Below are 13,063 nucleotides of genomic sequence, written 5' to 3' on the forward strand. Positions count from 1 at the left end.
AGACCAAGAGATGAATACACTAAGCAGATTGAGAGTAGGATGGAGAGCTGCATCAAACCAGTCTCAGGACTGAAGACCACAACAACAACAACAACAACAACACTTCAACCATCCCGAGTTACTAGTATTTTGCTGCCCAAATACTAAAACACATCTACTGCTTTAAGTGTCTCATTTCCTAATCTAATTCCCTCAGCATTACCTGATTTCGTTCCACTACATCCCATCATTCTCGTTTTGCTTTTGTTGATGTTCACCTTATATCCTCTTTTCATGACACTCTTCATTCCGTTGAACTGTTCGTCTGGGTCCTTTGCTGTCTACGACAGAATTCAATGTCATTGCCAAACCTCAAAGTTTTTATTTCCTGCCCTGGATTTTAATTACTACACGACATTTTTCTTTGGTTTCCTTTACTGCTTGTTCAGTGTACAGACTGAATAACACCGGGGATAAGCTACAAACCTGATTCATTCCCTTCTCAATCACTGCTTCCCTTTCGTGCCCTTCGACTCTTAAAACTGCCATCTGATTTCGGTACGAATTGTAAATAGCCTTTCGCTCCCTGTATTTGATCCCTACCACCTTCAGAATTTGAAAGAGAGTATTCCAGTCGACATTGTCAAAAGCTTTCCCTAAGCCTACTTACCAGGAAAGGACGCCTACTCCTCATCGCCGAATTGGTGCAAATTCATGCTACATGTAGGGTGTGGTGAGACATGAAAGTGCCCCAAGTGGAAACTTCACATGGCCAAGCATTTAGGAAATAAAAGGAATTTTTATACGGATCTATCAGCATGTGCACCATATAAATGGTCACTTTACAGCGTGTCAATAAAGCGGTGTTTGGCTCAGCAGTAAGAGATCGGATACGCATTGAAAGGGTCGGGGGGCCGAATCCGATGGGTGGCAAATATTTTTGTGCTCCTTGGCATGCATACACTACTGACATGACAAGTAACCACAAGGTCATGTAGGTTATTTTATTAATTTATACAAGCACAAAAAGTGTAGGCATAGGATGAAATTCGGGAATGTTAATGCGTATACAGGAACGTGTATGTATGTCGATAGTTTCAGGGGAAGTAATAATATTGACCGAGTACGTTATAAACGCCACCTTTTTGCAGTGACCTGGTTTTTTGATGTCTCCATAGGAAAATTATTGACATTCTGAAAACAGCTTCTTTCATCGTACAGTCCAACAGCATACCCCGGGTAACGCATCACGTAGCTGAATACGTGCGAAGATAGCTGGTGATGTATAATGGAATGTAGGTTGATGTAAGTTTCTTGGGAAGTGATTTCTTCATGTTTCTCGATGAGGTAAGTGCATTTTTGACATTTTTATTAACTTTTTAACTGAAGATAAAAATGTACATTGCAGGGTTGCACTAGTGTCGTGCAGCTTATAACATCCCAGGACTTTCTGCACCAAATTATAACATTTCAGCTCCTCAACACCAAATTAAAACGTTGCATTAGGAGGTGTCTGCTTCGTGCAAAAGGTCTTGATTTCATATTGGCGACAACAAGTAATTCTTCATTACAGACGTTTATTTACCAACAGAACTGACAGACTTCACAGACTCAACAACTGACTCTCAGAGCTAACCGCACTGCATATCCGAACTGGCAACTGACAACTCCTAGGTGTATTAATATATTTCCAAACAATGAGAGTCTTTGACAATGTTTTGTTTACAATACGATAGCAATTCACGACTTAAAACTAAATTAGACATTACAGAATTTTAGTACAGATTAAAGTAAGTAAAAGGATCAGTACATATAAATTCTTACAAACATAATTTCCAAATAGATTTTATAACATTTTTCTACCAGCTTCTGGATAACCTTCACCAGATTTGTATCGATGTTTCCAGAAATATCTTGACATTTGATTCTGGATATTTCTTGAGTGATTTAGAACAACTATTTATATGTAAAATGATTTAAATCGTGTTTCAAAACGTAAATAAATCTTTTTAGCAATATTTCTTGAAACAAATCGTCTTTCGAAATTAGGTTATGAAACAGTTTTCACAAGTTTTCGTATTTTTGCTATCATAATATAGAATTTCTCCATAGAAGGTTCCAGAAGTGTGCATTAAACGTTCATTTAGAGACTTTCTCTTTAGCTGGTGAGTTTTTAAAAGTATCTTGTCCATATTATACGAAATAATTTAGCTCAAAACTGATAATTTATACAATTAATCAGAGCTACAGCAAACAGTGAGTCTTTCTTTTACAAAATGAAATATAATTACAAAATTGAATGAAAATAGGTTACTAACACTAATATATATTAACATTAATTCTATTTTTGTTCTTTCTGTGCAAAATGTCCTAATATTGACACTGTACAATATTTAAACATCACCAAAGTTTCCCTTTACATTTTGCATATCTGTATCGACATCCCCTAAAAGTCTACAGTATCGAATACTTCAATATGTCCCAATATGTCCTGTAATGTTACATAACCCCCCCATCAGCACTTCCACGTGAAACACGGAAGGGTTGATGTCCTTACATTACAAAACAGAAAAGTTTTACCCATATCTTTGGTGTCTTCTTTCTTGAAGACCGGTGATCTTCTTTCTTGGAAGTCGGTGATCTTCTTCCTTAAAGGTCGGTATACCTCAATGCCACACACTGTATTTCAGTCTCATCTTCACAGTCCGTATGGTTTCCATATACACTGCAGGCCATCACAGGCTGCAATAGCACAGTCCGCTATGAATATACAGCATACAGTGGTCAAACCCAGTTAAACATTAGCAAAAGCATTTAATAGTCGGTGGACCGGTTTTTAAGGACACAGAAATTTGAATTCTCTAAAGTCTAATTACTCAAGAAAATTTCCTCTAAATAATTTCTTAAAGCTAAGAGAGGATAGACTGACAGATGGAGAAAATTGATTATACAGGATCACAGAATAAGTGTAAGATGCAATGCCAGAATACGAAAATGAAATATGACAATTGTATAGCTAGGGGACCTAGTGCTCGCCAAACACTTAGCACACAAAGAATGTATTCTCCCCTGAGGAATCAGATAAATACAACATAACAAAGTATACAAAAATATCCTGGTAAGATTACATATAAAAGTCTATAAACATCTATTATCTAAAATACTTTTTCACATTTTTTTATACAATTTCAGTTCGGTCACGTTTCGTAGGCCAAACAGTCTGCCAGAATTTGGGTAGACTAGACGGTAAGCATTCAGATGAGTATTGTCCTGAATCTTGAAAGGTCCAATGTATATGTCAAAAAAACTTTTTTAATTCACCACTGATGGCTTTAGACTTCTCTTGTGTTTTAACAAGGACCAAGTCTTCAATTTTAAATTGAGTAGGCTTCAATCTTTTGTCATGTCTACATTTCCTCTTATCACCTTGAGATTTCATGGTCTTTCTCACTATTTCCTCTCTCTCTTGAGTACTTAATGCTTTGCAGACTGGAAAATCAATGAAATCACTAATTGGATGTGGTGGTTTGCTATTATATTGTATTTCATAAGGCGAAAACCCTGTTGAGGAATGCTGTAGGCTGTTCACAACATCTTCGAATTTCTCAACATAGTCAGTCCAAATAGCATGATCAGTATTGCAGTAGGTTCTAAAGAATCGCCCAATTTCCCTCATGTATCTCTCCGAAGGGTTTCCTGACGGATGATAAGCTGAAATAAGAATGTGACTTATATTTTCATCTTCAACAAAAGCTTTCCATACTCCAGAAGTAAATTGAGTCCCATTGTCTGATAAGATTTTCTGAGGTTTTCCAACCCTGCCAAAATAGTCTCTTCTGATTTTTGAAATAATGCTCTTACTGTTTGCCTTGCGAAGAGGGTATAACTTAATGAATTTTGAAAAAACATCAACCATAACAAAAATGTAGCAATAGCCTCCTCTGGTCTTCGGTAATGGTCCATATAAGTCGACAGCGACTAACTCGTGTTGTTCTTTTGGTAGGATGTTTTGCATCAATCCTCGACAAGTTTGGTTGGATACTTTTACTCTTTGGCACCTGTCACAACCCGTCAAAATTTTTCTAACCCTCCTGGCTATGTTGTTAAAGTACACATTTTCTTGGATTTTCTGGATACACTTTTGAATCCCACAATGACCAAAACTTTCATGAATGTACTTGATGAGTACATTGATGTACTGTTCAGGCCAACATAATTTCCATACATCGCTATCTACACTGTTTCTCTTGAATAGAATCCCCTTGTAGATTTTGTAATAATCTCCCACTTTTTCATGTCCCTTTTTCCCTAAATAACTTTTGACCAGTTTACAGTTCTCATCGTGGTTCTGATTCCGTCGGATGTCATTACAAATGTCTCTGATTTCTTGTTCATTGTCCACCCCTCTTAAATACATAATTTTGAATTCTTTTTCACATTCACCACTGTCATCTTCCAAGTCACCCCCCACAGGTAGTCTAGATACAGCATCAGCAACTACATTATCGGGTCCTCTAAGATATTTTATTGAGTAATTAAATTGTTGTAACAAGAGTGCCCACCTGGTAATCCTTCCATGATGCAACCTACATTCTTGAATATAAATTAATGCCTTATGGTCTGTGTAGACAACTACCTGGTTTCCCAATAAATAATTTCTAAATTTAGAAAATGCCCAGTAAATGGCCAAAAGCTCTTTCTCGGTAACAGTGTATTGCCTCTCATGTTTTTTCAAGGTTCGACTAGCAAAAGCAATAGACCTGTGTTCTATTTTCCCATTTATATTTACTTCTTGGAAAAGGTGAGCACCTAGGCCATAATCACTACTATCTGTCATAACGCAAAAAGGTAAACTTAAATCAGGACGGTACAAAATTTGACTGTTACATAACTGTGTTTTTATTTCTTCAAAAGCAGCTTCACATTCCTGATCCCAAACCCACATTGCGTTTTTCTTCAGCAATCTGTTAAGACTTGGAGCATTTAGAGCTTGGGTACTAATGAACTTTCTGTAGTAACCGTACATCCCGAAAAATGACTTTAGTTGTTTCTTGGTTTTTGGAATTGGGAATTTTGCAATTGCCTCGAGTTTTTCAGGATCTGGCAAAATACCTTCCTCAGAAATACTGTGCCCCAGAAACTTCAATTTTTTCATACCAAACTTACATTTAGATAATTTAAGTGACATTCCCCCTTTCCTTAATCTATTGCAAACCTCACTCAAAGTATTAACATGTTCTTCACAAGTTTATCCAGTGATCAAAATGTCATCTACATACACAGTTAATTTTGATAAAAGATCTTTTCCCAAAACAAAGTCAAGTGCTCTAATGAATTCGGATACTGAGACATTCAGCCCAAATGGTACCACACAATACTGGTAACATCTTCCCCCATACAAAAAGGCAGTATACTTTCTGGAATCATTTTCTAATTCTACTTGGTGAAATCCTGATGTGAGATCTAAACTGGTCATGTATTTCATTCTTTCAAATTTATGCAGTAATTCGTCTATATTCTCGGGATGATCGGTCTCTCTTTTCAGATACTTATTTAGGTGTCTTGAATCTAGTACAAGCCTGACACTGCCATCACGTTTTGCAACCACTACCAAAGGATTATTGTATTGGCTCTTACTTCTCTCAATGATGCCCCACTCTTCCATCTTTTGAAGTTCCTTTTCTACATCTTTTCTCTTTGCAATGGGTACACTATAAGGTTTTATAAAGAATGGCTCATGTGGTTTTAATCTGAGTTTACATTGATAATTCTTTACTCTGCCAGGTCTATCATCAAAAACATCACAGTAATTCCACAATAATCTTTCTAACTCTACCTTCTGTTCTTGGTTCAAATTATCTGATTCCCATAATTTTTCTTGAACTATATCCCCATATTCTCCATTATCATAATCCTCAGTAATTTCCTCTACACAATAACCACTGTCTTTAGAAAATGTAACGTCCCTAATTTCAATTCCCTTATCAGCACAGTTTTGAACCGACATGTCAGTACTGGAACATACTCTCGTCTTAGGATCAATAAAGGTAAACAAACTCTTTTCCCAATCAAATGCTGCATTAGCTTTTAATATCCAGTCCATACGCAACAGTACATTCTCATTTAGGTCACTTATTACAAGACATCCTTGAGTAAACTGTACATCATTTATACTGAAGGAGAACAACACCTGTCTATTAACAATTTTGCTCAGTTTGCCGGTAATGCCTCTAATTTTTATTCCAACAACTGGTAATTCAACAAAGTCAGGATCATGCTTAATTATATCTCTTAATTTGCTTGAAATGGCACTAATTGGACTCCCTGTGTCAATCAAACAATACCCTTCCCAACCTGCAGCTTTAATTTTTATGTATGGACTACCAATAGTGGTGTTTTCCCTTTCTTCCTGTTCTTCATACAAAAGATCTTCTGCTATCTCATCATACCTGTGTTCCATATTTAGGTTTTCTTTACTAGGCAATACTTTCTTCAAACTTCTAGGTCTACTGGAATTTACTGGAATGTCTGGATTACTATTTACCTCACACACATCCTGACTAGTGCCCCGTTTGATGATTTCATTAGGCATAAAAGCAGAAACTGGTTCCAAAATTTCCCTTAATTTGATCTTAACATCATTGTCATCACTGTAATCTTTAAATTTGTCCCAAACAGATTTCAAAATAATCTCAGATGCATCAGCACAATCAACCCCCCTGTCTCCTGATGTATTATTAAGCTGAACTGGCACAATCTGATTCTCATGTGGAATGTAGTTAGAGTTCCTGGCACAACTATTCTCAACACTATTGCTTATAACATCCTCCTTAACTTCAACATAAACTATTCCATCCAATTCACCATCAAAATCTTCTAGTACATAATCACCATTAGCCTTAACATCAACATTATCATCATTGCCTGAGCTTACACTACAAACATTACTAGTATCACCAACATTACTCACAACACCATCTTCACCAACCACATCCACATGAATATCAGACTTTCCAGAAACTTCAGTACGAACGTCATTATGACAACTTACATCTAAAACATCACCACACATAAGTTTGTACAATCCAAAATTATCAAAGTTATCCTTACCTTTCATTTCAGCATTGGGTGCTTCTTCTTGATTATATAAATTTGCAATTAGATCATCTTCTAAGCCTACTTCATCAAAGGTAGTCTGGTTCCTATTACAGTTGTTTCTAGTATTTTCTCTGATGACATTCCAAAATTTCCTGTCAAATTTAATTTTTTCATTACCTCTATCTACAGATCGATCATAAGCATACTGTCTATACTGGTTAGGTCTCTGATTATAGTGCTGTCTGTTCCGGGTGAAATTAGCCTGATTTTGAAAATTCCTTGCCCCAAACTGACATGCTCCCAGTGGAGCATTTAGTCGTTTAAAGGCCTATGTCTGTCGTTTCCCTGCCTCGGGTTACCTTCTCTCATGTCATTACCCCAGGACCTGTTTCGATTTTCCCATTCTCTGTTTGAATTAAAGTGCTGATCATTCCTACCAAAATTTCTTCTGTCATTGCTATTATAATTATCCCTGTTGTTGTTAAAGTTTCTTCGTTCACTATTATTGTTATTATTTCCACGGTTCGGTTCCCACCCTCTGTGTGATGAACCTACAAAGTCGTTAAATCTGTTGTTTTGTTCAAAGGCTCTATCAAGTTTGTCCACATATTTCAAGAATTGTTCTATGGACTCATCTGGACCATATACTAAACCCCATTGTACTCTTTTCGGAAGTCTCCGTTTTAGTGCATCAATTTGAGTTAGCTCATCAAATGGCTTATCCAGATTTGTACCGATGTTTCCAGAAATATCTTGACATTTGATTCTGGATATTTCTTGAGTGATTTAGAACAACTATTTATGTGTAAAATGATTTAAATCGTGTTTCAAAACGTAAATAAATCTTTTTAGCAATATTTCTTGATACAAATCGTCTTTCGAAATTAGGTTATGAAACAGATTTCACAAGTTTTCGTATTTTTGCGATCATAATATACACTCCTGGAAATTGAAATAAGAACACCGTGAATTCATTGTCCCAGGAAGGGGAAACTTTATTGACATATTCCTGGGGTCAGATACATCACATGATCACACTGACAGAACCACAGGCACATAGACACAGGCAACAGATCATGCACAATGTCGGCACTAGTACAGTGTATATCCACCTTTCGCAGCAATGCAGGCTGCTATTCTCCCATGGAGACGATCGTAGAGATGCTGGATGTAGTAATGTGGAACGGCTTGCCATGCCATTTCCACCTGGCGCCTCAGTTGGACCAGCGTTCGTGCTGGACGTCCAGACCGCGTGAGACGACGCTTCATCCAGTCTCAAACATGCTCAATGGGGGACAGATCCGGAGATCTTGCTGGCCAGGGTAGTTGACTTACACCTTCTAGAGCACGTTGGGTGGCACGAGATACATGCGGACGTGCATTGTCCTGTTGGAACAGCAAGTTCCCTTGCCGGACTAGGAATGGTAGAACGATGGGTTCTATGACGGTTTGGATGTACCGTGCACTATTCAGTGTCCCCTCGACGATCACCAGAGGTGTACGGCCAGTGTAGGAGATCGCTCCCCACACCATGATGCCGGGTGTTGGCCCTGTGTGCCTCGGTCGTATGCAGCCCTGATTGTGGCGCTCACCTGCACGGCGCCAAACACGCCTACGACCATCATTGGCACCAAGGCACAAGCGACTCTCATCGCTGAAGACGACACGTCTCCATTCGTCCCTCCATTCACGCCTGTCGCGACACCACTGGAGGCGGGCTGTACGATGTTGGGGCGTGAGCGGAAGACGGCCTAACAGTGAGCGGGACCGTAGCCCAGCTTCATGGAGACGGTTGCGAATGGTCCTCGCCGATACCCCAGGAGCAACAGTGTCCCTAATTTGCTGGGAAGTGGCGGTGCGGTCTCCTACGGCACTGCGTAGGATCCTACGGTCTTGGCGTGCATCCGTGCGTCGCTGCGGTCCGGTCCCAGGTCGACGGGCACGTGCACCTTCTGCCGACCACTGGTGACAACATCGCCCCACGCCCCACGTGTTGAGCAATTTGGCGGTACGTCCACCCGGCCTCCCGCATGCCCACTATACGCCCTCGCTCAAAGTCCGTCAACTGCACATATGGATCACGTCCACGCTGTCGCGGAATGCTACCAGTGTTAAAGACTACGATGGAGCTCCGTATGCCACCGCAAACTGGCTGACACTGACGGCGGCGGTGCACAAATGCTGCGCAGCTAGCGCCATTCGACGGCCAACACCGCGGTTCCTGGTGTGTCCGCTGTGCCGTGCGTGTGATCATTGCTTGTACAGCCCTCTCGCAGTGTCCGGAGCAAGTATGGTGGGTCTGACACACCGGTGTCAATGTGTTCTTCTTTCCATTTCCAGGAGTGTAGAATTTCTCCATATAAAGTTACAGAAGTGTGCATTAAATGTTCATTTAGAGACTTTCTCTTTAGCTGGTGAGTTTTTAAAAGTATCTTGTCCATATTATACGAAATAATTTAGCTCAAAACTGATAATTTATACAATTAATCAGAGCTACAGCAAACAGTGAGTCTTTCTTTTACAAAATGAAATATAATTACAAAATTGAATGAAAATAGGTTACTAACACTAATATATATTAACATTAATTCTATTTTTGTTCTTTCTGTGCAAAATGTTCTAATATTGACACTGTACAATATTTAAACATCACCAAAGTTTCCCTTTACATTTTGCATATGTGTATCGACATCCCCTAAAAGTCTACAGTATCGAATACTTCAATATGTCCTGTAATGTTGCAAGCTGCGGGGAATTACTTTGATACTGCACGCTGGCAGTCCGTATTCATCTTGCAACAGTTCGTCGTGTATTTGTGAATTTGTTTGTCCTCCCCACGAGTCAATGAACAGAAGACATTTATTCTCTTGCAGGTAGGGCTTCATCACACGAATGAAATATTTTTTGTACAGGTCTGTTGTCAGTTTACCGGGTTTTGAAGAAGGAGCACAAAAATATTTCCTGCTCGACGGAATCCAACCTGTGACCCTTTCAAAACGAATCCGTTCTCTTACCGCTGACCCAAACACCGTTTCCTAAACAGGCTGTCACGGGGACAACTGGGAAGGTCCACATGGCGATAGATCAGTATAAAAATTTCTTTTATTTCCTAAACGCTTGGCCATGTGAAGTTTCCACTAGGGGTGCTTCGACGTCTCACCACGCCCTACACGTACGACGAGTATGGACGAATTCGGCGACGACGAGTAGGCGTCCTCTCCTTGTTAGACAACAGTTACCAACTGTCGCTTAACACAGAAGTGACAGTAGCTCACACAACTGCAGGCGGTGATCTGCGAGGGGAAGAGGCTGCTCAGCGGCGCCGTGTTACAGGATCGTCCGCAGTGGAGGCGGTACCGGAGGCCGAGGAGGGCGAGGAGGCGGCGGCGGATCTGTCGGGCCTGCTTGACGCCGGCCCCGGCGCCGTCGTGACGCTGGAGGCGGGCGGCGTGCGGCTGGCGGCGCACCGCGCCCTGCTGGCCGCCAGGAGCCCCGCGCTCGCCGCAGAGCTCCAGCAGGCCGAGGGCGTTGGGGGCCGGCTCAGGCTGCAGGGCGTCGACGGCGCCGTGCTGCGCCACCTGCTGGCCTACCTGTACACGCTGCGGCCGCCCCAGCTGCCGGAGATGGCGGCGCAGCTGCTGGCCGCCGCAGACAGGTTCGGCCTGGCTGCCCTGAAGGCGGCGTGCGGCCGGGAGCTGGAGGCGCAGCTCTCCGTGGAGAACGCGGCGGCCACGGCGGTGCTGGCCGCGCGGCACTCCAGCGCCGGCCTCCAGCGCGCCGCCGCCGCCTTCATAGCGGCGCACGCCGGCAGAGTCAGGGCCACCAGGGGCTGGGCGGAGGCGCTGCGCAGCGAGCCCGCAGCTCTGGCCGAGGTCCTCTCGCAGATGCACGACCCGCCGGCAGAGACCGCGTAAGCGTGAGACGACGACAATTTCATCAAATCTCTAAACTCAATTGTGTGTATAAACACAAAACGCAGATAGAAAAAGCTGTAGAAGGGACATGTCTTTGAAACTTCATAGTTTTGACTTCATTTGCAGTCACACGTTCTGTTGCAAAAGCTGTTTTTCATGTTCTGCCGTTAAGTTTCCGAACAAAATTGTCCGAGTGCGAGTAGGTCTCCCACACTGAGGATTCTCTACAAACATAATAGTGTGCACAGTACAGGGGAAGCCATCTAACACTGTCACTGGAAACACCTTCCAAACCGCAACAAACGCTGCATGACCAATGTCGCATGCCGAAAGTAAGGAGAGGGGTTGGTGTAATCGGTTAATACAAACCATTGAGAAATGAACGGAAGTATGATTTTCAACACATACTTACCTTTTTTAAAATGGAAACCTGTTATTATTTTTAGCATAACTAAAAACAGAAACAAATACTTTATCAATGCCGTTTCTTAAATTGTAAAATGTTAAGTCCATCTGAAGTAATCTGTAAAACAAAGTTGATGCTTGAAACCTCACACGTTCAGTCGCGTGTTCAAAAAAAGAAGATCTGTTGGTGTACGTTTACGAAGACTACGATGTTTACGACTTTGGCTGTCTCGCTGAATTGTCCTTATACTCAGAATAGCTGTAGTACACTGTGTTACCAGACGTCTGTGATAGTGTACTGTACACAACTAAGGACAGAAGTGTGCACAGTAGAAACGTGAGAAGGCTACCAGTACAGTACTGTGTATAGTGGTGTAAGAACTGTGAAAGTGGTTATCCTAACTCTCAAAACCCAGATATGACACTCATCTATGGCGATTGTAGATAAAATGCAGCTGCAGCCTGCACGTTATAGGCAGAGAGGTACCCGGACAGAGGTCATCCAACTCGCCACACATTTGAAAACATCTACGAATAATTGTATGCAACAGGTATGGTCGTTAACACACTAACGGGACTGTAACAAACCCATCACAGGAGAAACAGGTGCAGTTGGTGTGTTAGCTGCTGTTGGCGTGAACCCACATTCGAGTTCACGTGATATCCATAGAGGCAATGCAGTGAGTCAAAGTAGTGTAATGCGCATACTTCATCTCACAAATTTCATCCGTATCGAGTGTCGCTGCATAAGCAGTTAGAAACACCCCCGTTTAAGTTCCTTTATTCGGTATGGTGTAATTTATCGAAGCCGCCAAACAGTTAATTATTATGATTATATGACCGTGTGCTTAATGGATGAAAGGCTATCGGTTTTTCTGCTGGGCTTCGGGGGTATTTCAACCGAGTGCGACTGTTTTGCAACTGAATAGTGGAATGAATAAAATTTTGTCTGTTATTCAAGACCACAAAGGTTGCGATGTACAAACTGATATATATTTCCTACTAACACACAAATGCTGAGGCAATTGCTACCTTTGCCTTACACGTCTAATTACGGTTATCTCTTCTTATTGATTGATGATGTTCAGTACTTCGTCACACGCAATGCTGATGGTTAACATTCACAACGATCCTCACCACATTCCATGGTTGTTGCTGCCGAAACACGTAATTCGGCACTTGTCACGTTCTGTTGCATGTTGTTGTTGTGGTCTTCAGTCCTGAGACTGGTTTGATGCAGCTCTCCATGCTACTCTATCCTGTGCAAGCTCCTTCATCTCCCAGTACCTACTGCAACTACATCCTCCTGAATCTGCTTAGTGTAATCATCTCTTGGTCTCCCTCTACGATTTTTACCCTCCACGCTGCCCTCCAATGCTAAATTTGTGATCCCTTGATGCCTCAAAACATGTCCTACCAGCCAATACCTTCTTCTAGTCAAGTTGTGCCATAAACGTCTCTTCTGCCCAATCCTATTCAATACCTCCTCATTAGTTACGTGATCTATCCACTTTATCTTCAGCATTCTTCTGTAACACCACATTTCAGATAAAACATACATGTTGTTGTTGTTGTTGTTGTGGTCTTCAGTCATGAGACTGGTTTGATGTAGCTCTCCATGCTACTCTATCCTGCGCAAGCTTCTTAATCTTCCAGTACCTACTGCA

General features: G+C 41.4%; 1 protein-coding gene across 1 annotated transcript in view; it reads left to right on the forward strand.

Annotated features, from left to right (window-relative positions):
- The window catches only part of LOC126267936 (ankyrin-3-like), a 227,418-nt gene that overhangs the window by 80,526 nt on the left and 133,829 nt on the right, over positions 1-13,063 (forward strand). The window contains exon 4 of the mRNA XM_049973247.1: positions 10,411-10,987. Coding sequence (XP_049829204.1) covers positions 10,411-10,987 — 577 coding nt within the window. The remainder of the gene's footprint in view (positions 1-10,410; positions 10,988-13,063) is intronic.

Source organism: Schistocerca gregaria, chromosome 4 (assembly GCF_023897955.1).
Source record: "Schistocerca gregaria isolate iqSchGreg1 chromosome 4, iqSchGreg1.2, whole genome shotgun sequence".
NCBI lineage: Eukaryota > Metazoa > Arthropoda > Insecta > Orthoptera > Acrididae > Schistocerca > Schistocerca gregaria.